Consider the following 19,428-nt stretch of genomic DNA (forward strand, 5'->3'; position numbering starts at 1 on the left):
GACTAACATTCCCATCCACTTCCCCGTGTCTTACCTCTGGTCGTGGCCGGCGTCGGTATTGATCAGCATGATAGGGACCTTTGAAAATTGCGAAGGGGGTATGATTGGTTCCTACTTTTCATCTGTGGTCCACGGAGCAATGTTTGGGGGTCCTGGTCAATAACGAGGTAGCAGCTACGGGTAGACACCAATGCTATGCTATGCTATGCTATTGCAAAAAAAATCTAAGCAACTTGTTGCTAAACTTGACTTTTTCAAGTTTAAATATTAGATCAAAAACGGCAAAAAGTGACTTCTGCCCGTAACTAAGTCAAACCAATTTTTTTTTAAATTAACCCAATTCCTAATTATTAGCTTTTAAGGTAAGAATTAAGCATCAAAGTGGAATTCTTCTGAGTGTACGACTCAATTCCCACTCTTCGGCAAAAAATGTTAAAAAGACTCAAAAATAGCAAAAACCAAAAAGCATCGACTTTACGGGTTAACCTCTTTTAAACTTCAAACCGAGTGCGTCCCAACCGACAGCATAAAGGATGCAAATTCTGCAACTGCCCGACCGGCAGAATTGAATCTCAAATTTGTCCTGCCTCTTCCCCAGTCACTCTCAGCAGCCTGCTATGCTGTGCTCTCGGCGAGAAGAGTCTCTCTTTTAAATATGTATTAGGAAGTCGGCGCAAATAAAAAGAGCTCGATCTTGTTGCGATCCTCTCAGTGTTCTAGTGAAAGTCGTCGCGATCGGTCGGTTCAGTTCGAAAGCGGACCCGCGGATATCAGTTGGGGTGTGATTTGTGAAGTTCTGGAAGAGCATTTGTGGGGGGAGATAGTGCGATTCGATGGAATAGGAAATCTGTGACTCAAAAGGACATCGAAGCAGGAAACTGTAAAGAAGAACCCCCCTTTCGGAAACCATGGGTTTCAAAACGTGGCTAGTGGCAACGGCATGTTAGTATCTTTATCTTTTAGTGCAATTTTCGTGTTGCGAATTTGAAAAATTCCACACCCCAAAAGGAAGTAAGCTGCCCCAGCTGAGCGGAGCGAAACTCGGTTCTTATCAGTTTCGGAACTTTCTTTTCCGTTTACATCATTCTCACTGGTAAACTGACGATCATCGTGTCTCTATCAGAGAACAGAGAAGGCAGAAGCAACAGAGAGAGTGCAAGAATGTGTCGTTTGGCATTTCGATGAAGTCATGTGGCGTCACTGATAAGAACCACGCGCGTACGCGTAGTAGGCCGCGCTTCTTCACGGGCTTATCGCAGTGTAATCCGGGGGGAGCGATGATTCAAGAGCATGGCGCCAAGCCTACTATGGTTGCCGGCGCCGGCAGAACAGTGGGACGCTTGTTTGTGAAATTTAATCAGATTGTTTAAAAAAAATAATTAATGAGCGTCACATGTTTTTTTCATAATTTCACCACAGTGTTGCTCGTGGGGTCTGTCGGTGCGTTTGACCTTTTTCCCGCGAACAGCGAGATCGTGTACCGGCTGGAGGCCGATGTGACGCTGGTGCCGGATCTGTCGGCCAAGTCCAACTACGTGTGGACGATGGTTGGGCAGCTGCACGTCCAGCGGTACGACGCCAGCAATCTGGCCGTTAAGGTAGGATGACGAGGAAGAGATGAGGATTGAATTGATATGTTTCAGCGAGTGTTTCCCGAGAAATTCAGACTTGAACTGTGCATGATAAGTGGTTGCAGATGTTTGCTGGTTTGGTAGTAAGATTTAAAGAATTGATTTTGATGATTTGATTCAATTGGGATCAAGCAGGCGGGTTAGGCAACCTAGTTAGAAATTAGTAAGAAATATGTTATTCGGGTTTTGACCCGAATAGCAATTCTCAACGAAATCCGAGAATAGAAATATTTTTTTTTATTATTTAGATTTGGATAAAACTTTGTGGTGGGCTATCCTATGACCAAAGAGGGCATATTGCATCATTTGTCAATGAAATCATTTTCTCATGGCTTGCGCAGACATTTTTTTTTTGCGAAACAAAGCTTTGAAGGGTGTTTGACATTTGTTTGTTTTACGGTGCCATGATTCTCTCATACAACGAAAAACATAATTTCAATCGAGTCTTCATTTTGCATTGTTAACTGATGATTTTCTTCTTCGATAGTATCTTGAACATTGTCGACCGGAGAATCGACTGTAATTCCAAAATCTGAGTCGCGGGAAGGGATTTTCAGATCGATTTGGTATCTTCAGCAAAATTGTAGGTTACGATGAGGAGAATTCTAAAAAGTAGGTAGAAAATCAATTTTTCATACAGCCCAGACTCGATTATCCGAAGCCTCCAATATCCGATGGTTTGCATGGGACTCGAAAAATTGAATCACGAATAAAAAAAATCGTTTTTTTTTATTGTCTTGCTTTTAACACCAAGTTCGAGTTCTGCGACCCCATTCTAGTCAAATTTGAATTATTGATTGCCTAGAAAATTAAAAAATGCATTTTTTCAATATTTCACCACTGCCATTTTGGCCACCATCATGGATCCAAAAATTCTAGATTACTTAGCGTAGTTTAGGGGTCGGCTCAACAATCAAAAATAATACAACGAAAATATATATATATATATATATATATATATATATATATATATATATATATATATATATATATATATATATTTGTGATTTGTTGGTCCGAAGTTTCGATTATCCGAAGTGAAATCTTGGCAAGGCCTTCGGATAATCGAGTCTGGTCGTATTATCTTTCTTTGCAAAAAGTTCTCAAACTCCGTTTTTTTTGTTCTTGATTTTAATTTTTTTATATGTTTTAAAAGACCAAAAAGGAAACGTTTCAACAAAAAAAAAATTTAGACGAAATAGTCATCAATGAGATATGAATTTTAGAACAAATTATGATTTTGCAAATATTTGCAAATATTTTCAAAATTCAATTTTAAAATTTAAGCTAAATTTTCAAATTAAAAAAAGTGTAACTTTTTAGATTTGAATTTTTAATCTATTCAAAAGATATAGAAAATTTTACACAATATTATAGCTACACGGAAAAATGCCTATTACTTTTATTTCATTTTTAAATGGCCAAAAGTTGAATTCAAATTTTGTGACAAATCAGTTTTTCTCAGTGTCATTGAATTAGCTCTCATTTTTGAACTCGCAATAATTCGGAAACTATTGATCCGCATTTCAATTTTTTTTTAATTTTCTACTCTTTTTTACATTTTATTAAAAAAATGTGTAATAGGGTGGTCCGAATCCGGACTTTTTGGGGCTACCCCCTGAAATCAAAGATTGACCCATCACCAGGCTAAATTCCAAATTTGAGCTCATTCTGACCACGGGAACCCCTCCCTCCAATCGCTTAAAGTTTGTATGGGAAAAATCGTCAAAATGTATGGAGAAAAGCAACTGTTTTACTTTTTTACCTGTGGAAGGCGCCATGATCATCCGATTCTTAACATTTCTAAAATGTAGAACCTTCATTAAATTTAGAACAACTTTCCCGAAGGCACCACATTTTTAGGATTTTTCCCGCGAAGTTATTAGCGCCCAAAACTGACCCTTTTTGCGCGGCCAGCTGTAAGGGGCTACCTAACAACGATGTTTATTTCCAATTCGTACACGCACGTGCTCTCTCTCAGGTTCAAACTCTCTCACGAGCTTGCTCGCCTGCCTGTCTGCCTGCCTGTTTACCTAAAAGCGCGCGCGCGCTGTTTCTCTGCTTGGACTTTTGTCGTCGTTTTCGTTTGCCGTCCGCTGCGCTGCGTTCCTGCATGTTTATTATAATTTTCAACTAAAATAGCAGGTTTGATTTGAGATATATAATTAAATGTTATATGTGATTAACAATAGATAACATATTATCAGAGCGTGTGAGAAAGAATAAAAATGTCGATGAATTAGTTCATCCATGAATCGTCATCTGTTATTATTGAGTAATTTTTTAAATAGGGACATTGTAATTGAATTTTCTTCAAAAAAAATACAGGTAAACTGACAAAAATGAAGAAAAGTTGCAATACTTGTTGCAGGTGGTCGAGGAACACAGAAAGAAATGTCCAGACAGCACAAAAAATAATAATTTTAGAGAGTATGAATGAAAATTTGCAGCAATAATTGTAAAATTGCCTGAATTTGTATTGATTTGTAATAAAGTATATTTTTGTTAAAGCAAACTACCTAATGTAACAACATTTGTATTACCTGAAGTTTTTTTTAAATAATTGAATTATTATTATGTTTATTTAGCATTTACGAACAACTGCTTGTAATGCTTGGAGAAACAAACAAACCCTGTTCACCTGACATTTGCTAAGCTGTATTTTCTTTAAATTATTATTTTTTCAGTGTTTTTTTTATTTTGACATAATATAAGAATTTATATGCTAAATATATCTCAAATCAAACCTGCTATTTTAGTTGCAAATTATAATAAACATTCCAGGAACGCAGCGCAGCAGACGGCAAACGAAAACGACGATGACGACAAAAGTCCAAGCAGAGAAACAGCGCGCGCGCTTGTAAGCAACCAGGCAGACAGGCAGGTAGCTCGTGAGAGAGTTTGAACCTGAGAGAGAGCACGTGCGTGTACGAATTGGAAATAAACATCGTTGTTAGGTAGCCCCTTACAGCTGGCCGCGCAAAAAGGGTCAGTTTTGGGCGCTAATAACTTCGCGGGAAAAATCCTAAAAATATGGTGCCTTCGGGAAAGTTGTTCTAAATTTAATGAAGGTTCTACAGTTGAGAAATGGTAAGAATCGGATGATCATGGCGCCTTCCACAGGTAAAAAAGTAAAACAGTTGCTTTTCTCCATACATTTTGACGATTTTTCCCACACAAACTTTAAGCGATTGGAGGGAGGGGTTCCCGTGGTCAGAATGAGCTCAAATTTGGAATTTAGCCTGGTGATGGGTCAATCTTTGATTTCAGGGGGTAGCCCCAAAAAGTCCGGATTTGGACCACCCTAATGTGTAAAGTATTTTTCAAATTCAAACTTAGGTGTGCATCTTGAAATGATTTAAAAAAACTGACAAAACTTGAGATTTTTTAAAATATTTTTTCTTTTTTTTTCGTGTACACTCCAGACTCGATTATCCGAAGCCTTGATTATCCAAAGTTTCGATTATACGAAGTTTTGTATGGGACTTCGGACAACCAAATCACGAATTAAAAAATCCGTATTTTTTTCATTTTTATTGTTTTCAACATAAAATTCGAGTTATGCGGCCTCATTTTAGTCAAATTTGAGTTGCTAAACGCCTTTTAAAAAATAAAATGCATTTTTTCAACATTACATCACCGCCATTTTTGCCGTTATCTTGGATTTAAAAATTCTAAATAATTTTTGCGTAGTTTAGGGGTCATACATAAGCATGACAATAAAAAATTATACAACGATTTTTTTTTTCGTTATACGATTGACCGAAGTTTTGATCATTCGACGGGAAATTTGTCCATGTCGTTTTTTTCTTAGAAGTTTGAATCATAAACTAAAACTTTGCCCAAGACATTAAATCAATCGGGAAATCCCTTCTCATGACACATATTTTTTTAATATTTACAGGTCCATTTTTTGTATGGAAAAACTAATATCCGAAGCTATATTATTCTGAGGACTTGGGATAAACGAATCTTGACTGCATTTACAAACCACTTCTTACAAATTTAGTTGTTTCCATGTATTTTTAGATCTACATTCTATACATGCAGCAAATAACTCGCATAGGCATTTGGAAGATGTTAGCTCTGCCGAGCTTCGGTGACCCATTTCTACGCTGGCTAGCCGAGCGCGAGGTACCTCAGCTTTTTATCGACAAGCCCCATCCTGAAGAACGTTTGCACCGATCGGATTCAAACGTTATTTAGGATTGTGTCACGTTCCCCAGAAAACCATTACCCCGAAAACCATTCCCCAGAAAAGTTTCTTTCTCGAAAAATCAAAGTAGTTTCAAATATTAGTTGGTTTGAAATTTCTTAGAAAATATAATAATTAGACAAGGTTATTTTATCCATGCCAAGAATTTTTTCCTTTTTTTGACAACAATTCTTGAGAAAATAACAGAAAATGTTAATTCGGCTTATGACTCGTTCTATTATTCTAAGAAATTTTCCTTTCTTTTTCAGTCATGTTAAATTTGTTATACAAATGCCGAATAAATTGCAGTTTCTTTTTATTTCTTGTTTTCCGTGAATGCTATTTTTATTTTGCAAAGAAGAAAAATGTTTGTTAAAATTAAAATATGATTATGGTTGTCATTGGTATAATTCCATTTGACATATTGGACTTTTGGCATATTGCTCATTTTGCATGATTATTTAAATTTTCTAAATTTGATTTAAGGTGACAAAATTTAATTTATCTTTTTTGGAAGAAGAAAACTCTCTTGACTAAAAATAACTGATTAATTTTTTCTTCTTTTAAGGCCTCCTGACACAAGTTGAATTTCACCTTCTTTAAAGAAGGTAAAACTGTCTTGACTTGTGATATCTGCTAACAGAAGTTGAATTTTCGCTTTAAAGTTTTTTTTCTTGTATTCTTTCTTGTTTCCATAAGGGAAAACTCTCTTGACTAGTGATAACAAATTTAAAAAGTTGTGTAAGTGGTCAAGTATTTTTTCCCTTACTTAAAGAAGGGAAAATTAAACCCGCGTCAGCAGTTATAATAACAAGGCTATAAATTTTCCCCTTCCTTAAAGAAGGGAAAACTCTCCTCCTCCCTTTTAAAGGTAAAATACAACTTGTATCAGTCAGTAAAGTTTTCCTTTCTTTAAAGAAGGGAAAACTTTCTAGCCTTGTAATAACTGCTGACACAAGTTAACGTGGTGATTATTGCACTCGAGCGTAACATTTCAATCTTTATTTCTCGCATCACGTTCGAGATTTTTCGATCTAAATATAATGATCATAACTTGTCAATGGTAAGTCAAAAAGTCAAATTGAAAACATTTTCAAAATTCTCAAAAAAAATCAAAAAGTTTGGAATTCAAAAATCAAAATTAAAGAGAAAAGAAATTTTAAAATCTAAAAAAATCAAAGATTATGAATTTTTTTTTAGTTTTTTGAAAATTTGAAATTATGGAAATTTTGATTTTTTTTTTAGAATTTTTGAAAATTTTGGAAATTTAGGAAATTTTAAAAATTTGTAAATTTTGGAAATTTTGTAAATTTTTAAAATTTTGTAAATTTTTAAAAATTATAGAAATTTTAAAATTTTGGAAATTTTGAAAATTTTAGAAATTTTGGAAATTTTGGAAATTTTGAAATTTAGGTAATTTTGAAAATTTTGGAAATTTTGGAAAATTTGGAAATTTCGGAAATTTTGGAAATTTTCGAAATTTTGGAAATTTTGGAAATTTTGTAAATTTTGGAAATTTGGGATATTTTGAAAATTTTGGAAATTAGGAAATTTTGGAAATTAGGAAAATATGAAAATTTGGAAAATTTTGAAAACATTCAGAAATTTTGAAAATTTTTGATTTTTTTTTTAAATTTTGGAAATAATTATAATCACCACGATAAATATTTCTGGGGAACGGTACATTCTGGGGAATGGTTTTCTGGGGAACGGTTCATTCTGGGGAATTGATTTCTGGGGAATGGTATTCGGGGGAATGGTTATCTGGGGAACGTGACACAATCGTTATTAAGAACTTCCGAACCCTTGTCAAATGGACAATGACCCAGCGCGTATATAGTTGATAATCACAGTATCCTAGCCGTGACGGCCTAGACGTTAGCATTTTTGCTTACCAATCCATAAGGACGGGGGATCGAACCCCGACTCGAGCGACTTTGATTTTTCGTTCTTATTCGGTATTTCTAAGTCTTAAACTTTCTCGTTGGGAGCAGATGGGCATCGAACCCAGGACTATTCGCTTACAAAGCGAACACCGTTACCAGTCAGCCACGGCCGCTCCTAAAATTGTATGGACAAACCTATGATGCAAAATGTTGTCCTCTTTGGTCATTAAAAAGCCTTCCACAAAGTTTCAGCAAATTAAAACAAAATCACAAAAATCCATAAAAAATCGTAGATTTAAAAGAATAAATGGTACATTTCGTTTAAATGTGTGTCCCATTTTAAATACATTTCGCCCTCGTCACAAACGATCGCAGATCACGCTGGACGTCGATTCGGCCCATCCGCCGGAGAACAACGTGGCCACCGACATCCTGATGGAACCGTTCCGGGTCGTGATTGCCAACGACAGTACGGTGCTGAGTATCCTGTTCAAGGAGCACGAAACCATCTGGTCCAGTAATATCAAGCGCGCGTTGGCCTCGTTGCTGCAGGCCCACGGCGATGGCCCGGGGGCGTTCGTCGTCGAGGAGCAGACCATTTTCGGCAGCTGTCCCACGGAGTACTTTGTGGTGAACAAGTCGAATGTGTTTGAAATTTCCAAAACGTACGACATGGACCGGTGTAACATCTATCCGGGTGGGATTTATTTGACGCGGAGTAACATTCCGTTGAACTTTTGCACGGCCCACAAGCAGGAGCAGGCGATTACGTCGCGGATTGCGAACTATAAGCTGCGGAAGGTTGAACCGTACCGGTACATGCTGCTTGAGGTGGACGGGACCATGCGGACGAATGTGAGGACGTTCGAGTCGTATCATCCGCAGTTTTTGTACACGAAGGTTCAGCTGAAGTACGTTAGCCATGGTGCGATTGGCCAAGCTTTGGATGTTGTCCAGGGGATGGCACTGCTCTACAGTCCGATGCTGTTCATAAGTCCCGAGGCTGAGGCGACCGGTGGCCGCAGTCCCAAGTCCAAGGAGAAGCTCGTCAAACGTACGGCCGACCTGTTGAGCACGCTGGCAGACAATCTGGAGTCTGTTGATTCCAAGCTGAAAGAACCGTACGACGAAACGGTGAGTGAGATCATTCGGTTGATGGGGACCATGGATTTGGACACGCTGAAGCTACTGTTTGAAGAGATCGACTTGGGTACGTCGTACCGGCAGGAAACTGCCCGTAACATCCTGTTGGAAATCATCCCTCGAACGGGAACGGCCGCAACGATCCTGCTGACTCGTGAGCTGATCATCAACCAGCAGGTCAACCCGACGACCGCCGTCCAACTGCTGATCTCGTTGCCGTTCTACATGTCCGAACCGTCGTACGATCTGCTGAAGGAGTGCGAGGTGTTCCTGAGCTTCGGCGCGGACCGGCCCGACATCAAGCACGCCGCCGTCCTGAGTTACGCGACCATGATCTACAACACGTTCGTCGCGGGCAAAGTGACCAAAGACGTGGTTGAGAAGTACGTCAAGATCTACTTTGACATGTTTTTGAGTGAGTTGCAGCAGTGTGTTGAAGGAGGAGGGTTCACGAGCTCTAGCAATCTTCCCCCTTTCAGACAGCTTTGAGTACGAGCAGCAGATGCTGTACCTGCAGGCGCTCGGAAATCTGCAGCTGGAGAACGTGGCTGAGTATCTGGATCCGATCATCAAGGCCGATTACGCCCAAAACACCGACATCCGGTTCCTGGCGATGTGGGCCACGATGCCGACGGCCCACCTGCGTCCGAACCAGGTCTACGAGACGTACTGGCCCATCTTTCACTCCAAGAGCAGCCCGCTGCAGCTGCGCGTGGCCGCCTTCACCATGCTGCTGGTTTCGAACCCCACGCCGGGCCGGCTGCTGGGTCTGTACAGTGTCATCAAGACGGAGAACGACCCGCACATGATCAACTTTTACCGCACGACCGTGCTGAGCATCTCGTCCACGACCTATCCCTGCTATCAGCACATGTAAGATTACGATCTTTTCAAAGAATTTGAATAATCTTTTTTCTTCCCTCCAACAAAAAAGGAAGCAACTTCTAGCCTACATGACCCGCCAGCTGCCCAAGGCTCCACCCTCCAAGTACTGGGTCACCGGCAACTACCTGTTCGACTACCGCGACCGCAAGTTCCACATTGGATCGATGCTGCAGGCGCTGCTGATCGGCAGCCACCGGACCGACCTGCCCATGATGGCGTACGTCAAGTTCGACACCGAAGCCCTCGGGCGGTTCACCGGTCAGCTTGGGGTAAGTGTGTCTCACGAAACTGCCACCGTCTCCATTGAACGCTACCTAAACCACCCTGCGTTTCCATCGGTTTAGTTCTACATCAAGGCGCGTGGCCTAACGGACGCCGTCATTCACCGGTTGACCAACCTGAACTCGAGCTATCTGAAGATGGACCGGCTTACCAGTATCCTGAAGTCGATGAAGATGCCCGCGTCCAACCCGACACCGCTGCACTTTGAGTTTATCGTTCAGTTTGAGGGAAAAGCGGTTCTTTCGTACCACCTGAACCAGACGACCTTTCACAACTTGACCGACGGCGATTGTGAGTATTCCACAGGGGATTTTGTCGTGATCTGATCTTGTAAAATCCAAGAGATTTTTTTCACATCCAACTTTCTTTACCGTCAACTGGGGCGAATCGGGACAACAGTTCCTTCGAAGTGTCAAACGATTTTTTGAGTTGTAAACGGAAATCAAGGTTCCAGCAACACTTTCAACGCCAACTAAGATGAGCTATTAAAATTATCACAAATGAAACGCGAAACACTTTCTGACAGCTCAATACGTTTTTTTTCTTTTTCAAAAACGTATTAAAATATTAGGCAAAGGGCGAACCTCGGAAAGGAACACGGTCAAGAAAAGTTGCGGATTTATTGCGTGACCTCGGTGACTCTCCTAAGAAATGTTGACAGTTCGGTGTTTGAGCGCTTGAGATTCTTTCGCATTCGCATCATGGAGGATGTGATCTTAGTGGGTTGCAGATTGGAAATTTTCGTCTTGTTAATGTGATGATTGTCAAGCCCAGATTGCTTCTGAGATTTCCTAAATTCTGGAGTTTTTTTTTAAAAAAAAAGGTCCAATAAACCAAAATTTCAGTTTTTGCATTTTGGGTGTTTTCAATACCCCTGACTCAAGGCGGTTTCAAAAACACCCAAAAAGCAAAAACTGGAAATTTGGTTTATTGGACCTTTAACTTAACTTTTAAATTTGAAAATTATAAAATTCTAAAAAATATTCTAAAATTCTAGGACTCTAAAGCTCTTTAATTTTAAAATTCGAAAATCCTGAAAATTTACAATTATTAAAAAATATTCTAAAATTCTAGGACTCTAAAGCTCTTTAATTTTAAAATTCGAAAATCCTGAAAATTTACAATTATTGTAAATTTTCAGGATTTTCGAATTTTAAAATTAAAGAACTTTAGAGTCCTAGAATTTTAGAATATTTTTTAGAATTTTATAGTTTTCAAATTTAAAAGTTAAGATTTCTAAATTCCCGTCCCAAAATTTTAAGATTTTATTAAACTTTTAAAATTTTTAAACTATTTAGTTTTTAAATTTCTGAATTTATGTATTTTAGAATTTAAAAAGTTCCAAATTTTCTACGTTTAATTTTTTTTTCCAAGAAAAATAAGATTTCAACTGCCTTAGAATTTTTATTAAGTTTGGAATTGTTTTTTTTATGTTCCCAAATTCTAAAAAAAATAAATAAAAATGTTACAACTTAAGAGTTTTAGAAATCTTCCCAGACGGTCCCGGTTTCGAGACGAGATTTGTCTGATCACGCCTTCCCTCGGACGGGGAAGTAAATGTTGGCCCCGGTCTAACCTAAAGGGTTAGGTCGTTAGCTCAATCCAGGTGCAGGAGTCGTCTCCCTGGGTCCTGTCTCGGTGGAGTCGCTGGTAGGCAGTTGGACTCACAATCCAAAGGTCGTCAGTTCGAGTTCCGGGGTGGATGGAAGCTAAGGTGTAAAAAGAGGTTTGCAATTGCCTCAACAATCAACCCTTCGGACACTTAGTTTCGAGTAGGAATCTCGCAATCGAGAACGCCAAGGCAGAGCGCTGTAGAGCGAATAATTTGATTTTTTGATTTAGTTCTAGAAATCTAGAATTATTTTTATTTACAAATTTAAAAAATGAAAATGCTAGAATTTTCAAATTAAAGTTTTTTTTTCAAGTTTTAGAATTTTATTTTTCAAGGTTTTGATTTATGTATAAAACATTATTTTAAATGTTGCTCTTTTAAAATTTTAGAAGAATTTATTGTTTTATTTTGTTTTAGTCTTGATTTTTAGAAGTCAAGATTTTTTTGATTATTTGCTTATTATTTTTACTTCTATTATCATTTCCAACTTTAAAAGTTATTAATTTTAATTGTTTTAATTATGTTTTGTAGGTTTTGGCTGAGAATTTAAATATTTTAAAATTTTCAAAACTTTTAAATCTTTTAACTTTAGAATTTCTGAGTTCTTGAATACCCAAAATTTTGTATGTTCAAAGTTTTACAATGTTGAATTCCGAAAGTTCTTGACAACTAGAATTATTGTGTTTCGAATTTTAAAATGTTAGAATTTTAAAATTAACGTTTTTTAAAGTTTAAGATTCTTATTTTTCAAGGTTTTGATCATTGCATGATTTTTTTGAATTTTTCGATTTTTACCCTTTTAGAATATTAGTGTTTTAGAATTTTGGAAGTTCTAAATTAGTTTTTTTTTGTTTTTGATTTTTAAAATTATTTGTTTGTTTTTATTTATTTATTTTTACTTTGGCATTTTTAATTTCTTGAATTCAAAGGTTTTTTTTTCAATTTTTAAAGTTTAGAATTTCAAAATTTGATAATTAAAAAGATCAAAACAAAATTTTTAAGTTTTTAAATTTTAGTATTTTAAAAGTTATAAATTTTTAATCTTTGAATTATATTGTTTTAGTTTTTGAATAAGAATTTAACTATTTTAAAAATTTAAAGTTTTAAATCATTAAATTTTGGAATTGTTGAGTTCATTAATTTCAAAATTCTAAAATTTTTGATGATTTCATAATTTTAAATTTTAATTTTAAAATTTTAAAAGTTTACTAATTTTAGAATTTCAAGATTGGTATTTATTTTTAAATAAAAAACATTTTAGAATGTGATAATTTAAATATTTTGGAATCTGAAAGTGTTTACAATGTGAATTTTTGTAGATCATTTAAAGAAAAATATAGTTTAGAATTTTTGAAAATGCAAATAATTTTTTTTTTTTTTGAATTATAATTATAATTCTAAAGTTTAAGAATGATAGATTTTTTGTTTTAATTTTAGAGTTAAGAAATCTTTAAAATCTTTTAATTTAAATTTAGAATTTTTGGATTTTATGAGTTTTTAGAATTTTGATGTTTTTTTTTTGCAAAAAAAAAAAAAGATTTTGCCTTTTGATTTAACTAATTGTTAACAAAAAAAAAAAACAAAATTCACTCTATTGATATTCTCTCCTTCAAAATTCAGCATTTTGAGATTCGGCCTTATGGAGCAGCTTTGGATTATCAATTCACAATAACAACGAATACATAATTATTTGAACGTTAGCAATTTTCAGTCGCATTCAAATTTAGGAAATTCAACTTCCAAATTATTCAATTTATTTTAGTTTTTCATATATACTCAAATATTTATAGTTAGAAAGAGATATATCGCAAAACGCAAAGTTTTTATAAATTTTCAAGGAATTTTCATGTTAAGTGTACATTTTTTTACAATTTGTAACATAGCCTGTTAAAACGATTGCAAACGACGTGAAATTTCCTATAAATTTTCACTGTATTTGCAATTTAAAAAATAAATTACAGAGATTTTTTTTTTGCGAAAATCTATTTCAAATTATTAAAACCCCAAATAGGAAAAAAAAAAAACCCCCTATTTAAAAAATACGGTTAAATATTTTTTTTCAATTTAAATTAGTTATCTCCGATAAAATTATCTTAATTAGAAAACGATAAAGGTTATTGTAACCAACTTTGTTAATAACTTTTCCCCCCCAAAAGTAATCAACCGGATCAACTTCCTGCTGCGGGACAGCCACATCAACATGCAGATCGTGCGGCGCCCGTTCATGATCAAGTACGCGCTGCCGACGCTGATCGGCACGCCGGCGGACATCCTGATCGAGAACACGGTGCTGGCGACGATCCGGGGCAACACGACGCAGCAGATGATGATGGACCGGGTGGCGCGCAGCAATCAGGTGGACCTGCGGTACTCGTCGTACGCGGTCATTAAAATCCGCAGCTACAACCCGATCGAGGACATTGAGTACTCGACGATCCGCGAGCAGGGCTTCCTGGTGTACATCCCAATCAACAACGAGATCGTGTGGGATATTGCGAGCAAGTCGATTAGCTACGCTTTTTATCGGCCGGACGGGTTGACCAGCGGGGTGTCGCTGAAGAGTCGGACGCGGAATACGCCGTCGGATTCGGCATTGATTATGCGCGATCGGTTGGAACCTAAGGAGGAGGAGATTGCCGGGTTTGGGTATACGTTTGATGATTTGGGGATTCAGTTTATGGCGAGGGCGCACGAGGACTACACGAAAGACAACGTGATGTTTATGCTCGAGACTGACGTGCTGGACAATGCCAAGGTTCTTTCGGGGGCGCCGTTCTCGCTGGTCAACCACGTGCTCCGGCTGATTAACCTGATTCAGCTCAACACGATCCACATCGGGCGGGACAAACACTTGACGCTGCTGGTGTCGAACCGGCAGAAGACCCGCCTCCAGGGAACGCTCAAGTGGGACGTGGAAAACTACTCCCGCCAGACGAACGTGTCCGAAAACGAAGTGTTCCGGGTTAATTTGATTCTGGCGCATACGATCCCCAAGCCGGAAGGAAGCCGCGACGAGGTCAAAGTGCTGCACAAGTGGGAACTGACGTCACAGTTCACCGACTACAAGAGCAACAACGCGGCCAAGTTCTTCTTCTCCGTCACCCGCCAGGAGTGGAACAGTTCAAGCTGGAAGGTGAGCGCGCTCAATTAAATTCAATTATAATCAATTTTCAGCGTTTGTCTTTTTATTTGGTGCGCGGTCGCGCTTTCTACATCGGCGGCAAATTATCGAGTGATGGCGGGAATAAAATCAATTTTGCAGACTCTTGCAAGCAAACTAACGATTTAATACAAATTGTTCTAAGCAGGTCTTGTTACGTCGATTGTCTCCGTAAATCTTAAAGCAAGCTGATTTGTCAATCTCTACACCTTTGGTGCCGACTCGGACGGCTTCGTCTCCGACGGAGACGCTTCCGCCGGTTTCTCCTCTTCCTTCACATCTTCCGTGTTCTTCTCCAACTCGATCAGCTCCTTGATGCCGTCGTACATCTCCTTGACCGCTTCGTACTCGGTGAGGCCGAGCCGTCGTTTGTTCGAGATGTCAAAGACGCCCTTCTCGGACTCGGTGTGCTCGCCGCGGGTGCCCCGAACCTGCAGCTTGTACTTGGCGGCCGCTTCGTCCAGCTTTTCGCGCACCTTGCCCAGCTTGGGCAGCTTGATGTGCACCGAAGCGCGGATCGTCGTACCGAGGTTGGACGGACAGAAGGTTAGGTAGCCCAGGCGTTCATTCCGCACGAAGGCCATGTCTTTGCCGATGGCCTCCACGGCGGTTTTGAGACGTTGGTAGATGGCACCTGAAAAGGGGCAGTTAATTGTGAGGGTACGAGATTAATGTTGAGTAAAGCTTACCCAAATCTCCGCCCTTGTCCATCGAGATGATCCGCAGGTGGTCTTCTTCGTTGACCCAAACCACAAAGGTTTTCGGCTCGTTCAAAAAGATGGCTCGTCCAATGGGCCAGAACCGGCAGGCGTTCGCCGTCTGCAGAAACTTGTCGCCTTCCTTGAACAGGTAGTGATCGTCGATGAGCTGTGTCTGCAGTTCCTTGGTCATCCCCTCCAACGGGTGGAACACGCCCTTCAGATCGTCCTGCAGCCCTTCCAGGACGGTCTTCACGCGCTCCATAATCTGCTCGTAGTGGTCCATCGTCATGCGCGGGTTGAACGGGAAACCCTCGATCGACCTTCCGCAGCGCACCCTCGTCGACACGATAAACTCGCCCTCCGGGTCCAGATTCTCGAACGTGGTCGCGTCTCCCCAATCGCTGGCCGGGTGCGTTTTGTCATCGCCAAAGTCAACGTGGTACTCGTTGATGACCTTCTTGAAGAGCGCTCCAAACAGCTCGTAACATTCGGCGTCCGCCGCGTACAGTCCAACTCCCGAGTCGTGGTGCTCCAGCCCGGACTGAACGCAATCCAGCAGGGTCGATTTGAGCGCTGTCTTCTTCTCCTTCAACTCGTTGAAGACTTCTTCCGTGAGGTGCTTCTTGAGCAGCGACGTGCAGGCCTCATCCTCCTTGAGCTTGTCGAATCCGGCGGTCAACGCGAGCGCCACTTCGCTCGAACTCCGTCGGACTTCGCCCTTCATCGACATGATCTCCTTCTTCAGGCAGCAGATTTCCTTCTTCGAATCCGCCAGGTCCTTGGTCATCTCGGTGACCTGCTCGTCCGTGGGACACGTCTCGCACATGATCTGCCGGAGGAACTTGCACGCATCCTCCGGTTTCTGCTCCTGCTGGTACAGCTTGATCAGAGCTTTTGAGAGACAGTCGATGGCCCCGGCCCCTTCCAGGTACTTCCGGAACGCCTCCCGCTTTTGTTCCAACTTGCAAAAAAATCGATACCATCATTTCAAGCGAAATAAAATGAAATTCCTCCAAACTTACCGAAGCCATGCTAGTTTAGCTGAAATAGGTTCAAATTTTCAACAAATTTTAAACGCAAAATTCCCGAAATTCCGATCCACACGAAATTTTTCACCTGCTGCCAAAGTGCTGAACGAAAATTTTCACTCTGCCCACCGAACGTTCCTAACAACTCCTGTGTCTACTGCGATGAAATTCCAAACGTCCTTGTTGTCCTTGCATCGCCATAGTAACGACGAGGTCGGGCGCGCAAACACGCAGCCACCACGTGGAGGTGCGACACGTGTTCACAATTCGTTTTTCGACCGAATTAGGTCAAGGAGAGGAAAATTGATGTTAACGCTCTTCCCCCTTTTCCCGCAGCTATGCCTGTTTGCCGACTACGAGCCGCTGGTGTTCCTGAAGCGTCCCTTCAGCCTCACGGGCCACCTGGCCTTCAACGAGACGCGCGTTCCGAAGCGCTGTCCCGACTCACCCCGCATCACGTTCAACGTGTCCTACCATCTGCCCAAGTACGTGCACGACTTCTACAACATCCTGGACACCGGAGACGCCAACTGTCCCAAGGAGATTCTCCGGTTGACGCCGCCGCCGTTCTCCGGGAATTGCAGCGCGGAAACGTTCGCCCCGCTGACCACCGTGTCCGGGCTGGACGCGAGCTTCAAGTTTGAGAAACTGCCCTCCTGGAGCGTGAACCTGCTGCACCGGCTAGACCACCTGGTGTCGGCGGTCGTGCCGCGACGTGTGCAAACTCTAAACATCACCGACCACCTGGACGTGCACATCAAGACGACGCGCTGGAACAGCGACACGGACATCACCATCAACGGGGGAACGATCTGGATCCCGACCCGGTACAACTACAACGAAAAGCTGCACCATCCCAAGAAGAACAGCATCGACTACGGATTCACGAGTAAGTTACCTCAAATGAACCATTTCTCACCCCAATACAAACCTCATTTTCCCCCCAAGGTATGTGCAGCCTGGTCAACAACAAGCTCACCACGTTCCACGACCGAATCATCCAGCTGACGCCGGAACTCCGGCAAGACTTCCGCGCCAACGATACCTTCCTGCTGGCGGCGGACTGTTCCGACTCGCCCAAGCTGGCCGTCTTCATGCTGGACAACGCCAAGGGCATCCAGATCTACACCGGCGGCAACTACGTCGTGTACGAAATTGCCAACCAGCAGGAAACGGACCCCATACTGAACATCAACGACGAGCAGCTGATCAACCTGCGCAACGTGGTGTACCAGTACCCGCCGGACGAGGAGATCTACGACTTCCGGGTGTACCTGGACGACGAGGACGTGCTCATTCTGGAGAATCAACTGAACGGAGCGGTGGTGCAGTACGACCGGAAGTCCATCGCGAGCATCCTGCTGCCGACGGTGCACAAGGGGCGGATGTGCGGACTGTGCAGCACCCGGATTCATTAGAGTAGATGTTTGTGTATTGCGAAACGTGGTTTATGACCATTTTGATATAGCTTTCTGATATATAGTGGATAGAGATATTTTTTTATTGTAGCAAAGCACGTGAATATATCAAGATAATGTATTCTTCAATCTAAATGGTACTTGTTTTTATTACCTTCTTTTGATTTTTCAATGCGTTTCTTGAGTAGGTATTCATAAATATCTGAAAGTCAAACTATAGTCTATGTCATTGCTAATCGGATTAAAAGTTTGAAAGTTGTAACAACTTAAAAAAAACCTCAGTTAAACAAATTGTTTGCTTTAGTATGCAGTCCAGACTTGGCTATACAAAGTTCTCGGAAAAAATCACTTCGGATAAACGAATCGCAAATTTGGGTCGTTGAGCTCGAACATGAGCTAAAAATAATCGTTAAAGCAATTTGGTAATGTTACAAGCAATCAACCATATTATTTTTTTTCTAAAATTGGCTCGCAGACCTAAAATTTGATGCTTTGTGGAAAAAAAAAAAAAAAGAAAAAAAAAAACAAGAAAGAGCAATTCCAACTCAAATTAGGATTTTTCTGGTACTTTTGTACCCGACCCTCTCCGATTTCAATGAAGCTTTGTAGACATGTTGTTCTAGGCCTATATAATTCGCAATTCGCAATTTTCAGTGTAAGAACGGGCCTTGACCGATCTTATGCACTAGGTTCCCGACGAACACGCACTGCCCTTACACCTACATCTCACCCTTGCTCTGAGTCAGTACGAGCAACACGCTAGAACACGCTTTGAGTGTTCGTGCCAGGCATGCACACCTTCTTTTCCGGTTACGCATTTTAACTCGGCCGGGGGTGGTACATTACGTAGGGTTTGATGTAAGTATAAGCGCCTAACCATTTAAAGTGTGCCTATCAACTTTCTTTAAAGCAAAAACTGTTTTATTTTTAGTTTGAATTCAAAAACTAGTTGTTATTTTACTGTGTATTGTTTTCTCCTGAAATCTTCCCTATTGTTGAGTCGTGTTTATCTGTTGCTATTTCTTTTGTCGCGGTGTTTTGTTACAATATTTTGGTCCTAAGCATCTTAGAAAAGTTTTTCAAAAGTACAATAGTAATATTTGTGTTAACCATTTAATCATTCCATAAATTGAGCAAGGGCTCGAACCTCACTTGCTTAAGAAAAAGGTGAAGTTTCAAAACAATGAAGGAGTGAAGGAAACATACTTTGTAAAGAATCAATAGTAAAAGGAATATAGTAATTTATGAAGTAGATATAGAAATTAACAATAGTTAATAAAAAGAGGTAACAAACAAGCTTAGATTATTGTTATGATGGAACATTTACAGGGAAGATGAGAAATTATTCAAATAGATACATAAAGAAAAGGCACATGATAAACAAAATTGACATCGCTGCTAAATTAAGGGAAAGCAGATAGTTTGTTACAGCAGCATAGAGTGGAAAAGCGTTGGGAAATAAGAGAATCAAATACGTAAAATCGAAA

General features: G+C 40.1%; 2 protein-coding genes across 2 annotated transcripts; one reads left to right on the plus strand and one right to left on the minus strand.

Annotated features, from left to right (window-relative positions):
• Positions 1-704: 704 nt before the first annotated feature.
• On the plus strand, positions 705-18,076 carry LOC120418627 (vitellogenin-3). The gene is made up of 9 exons (XM_039581074.2): positions 705-942; positions 1,420-1,598; positions 8,088-9,270; positions 9,335-9,728; positions 9,790-10,009; positions 10,085-10,313; positions 13,791-14,767; positions 16,860-17,412; positions 17,472-18,076. Exons 1-9 carry the CDS (start codon positions 909-911, stop codon positions 17,939-17,941), a joined length of 4,239 nt encoding a protein of 1,412 aa, XP_039437008.1. The 5' UTR covers positions 705-908; the 3' UTR covers positions 17,942-18,076.
• LOC120418636 (arginine kinase Lit v 2-like) lies at positions 14,798-16,664 on the minus strand. Its single transcript, XM_039581085.2, has 3 exons — positions 16,518-16,664; positions 15,484-16,456; positions 14,798-15,428 (listed from the first exon to the last, which is right to left on the minus strand). The coding sequence occupies exons 1-3, from the start codon at positions 16,524-16,526 to the stop codon at positions 14,998-15,000; spliced, it is 1,413 nt and encodes a 470-aa protein (XP_039437019.1). The 5' UTR covers positions 16,527-16,664; the 3' UTR covers positions 14,798-14,997.
• Positions 18,077-19,428: the final 1,352 nt, after the last annotated feature.

The sequence above is a fragment of the Culex pipiens genome, chromosome 3 (genome assembly GCF_016801865.2).
Source record: "Culex pipiens pallens isolate TS chromosome 3, TS_CPP_V2, whole genome shotgun sequence".
In the NCBI taxonomy this organism is placed as follows: Eukaryota; Metazoa; Arthropoda; class Insecta; order Diptera; family Culicidae; genus Culex; species Culex pipiens.

Bases quoted from the DNA above. Each gene is read 5' to 3' on its own strand.
- LOC120418627 (XM_039581074.2), top strand. From the start codon at position 909: ATGGGTTTCAAAACGTGGCTAGTGGCAACGGCAT. The intron at 9,271-9,334 runs GTGAGTTGCAGC...TCCCCCTTTCAG, and splicing joins CTACTTTGACATGTTTTTGA to ACAGCTTTGAGTACGAGCAG. The intron at 10,314-13,790 runs GTGAGTATTCCA...CCCCCCCAAAAG, and splicing joins CAACTTGACCGACGGCGATT to TAATCAACCGGATCAACTTC.
- LOC120418636 (XM_039581085.2), bottom strand. The intron at 15,429-15,483 runs GTAAGCTTTACT...GCCCCTTTTCAG, and splicing joins GGACAAGGGCGGAGATTTGG to GTGCCATCTACCAACGTCTC.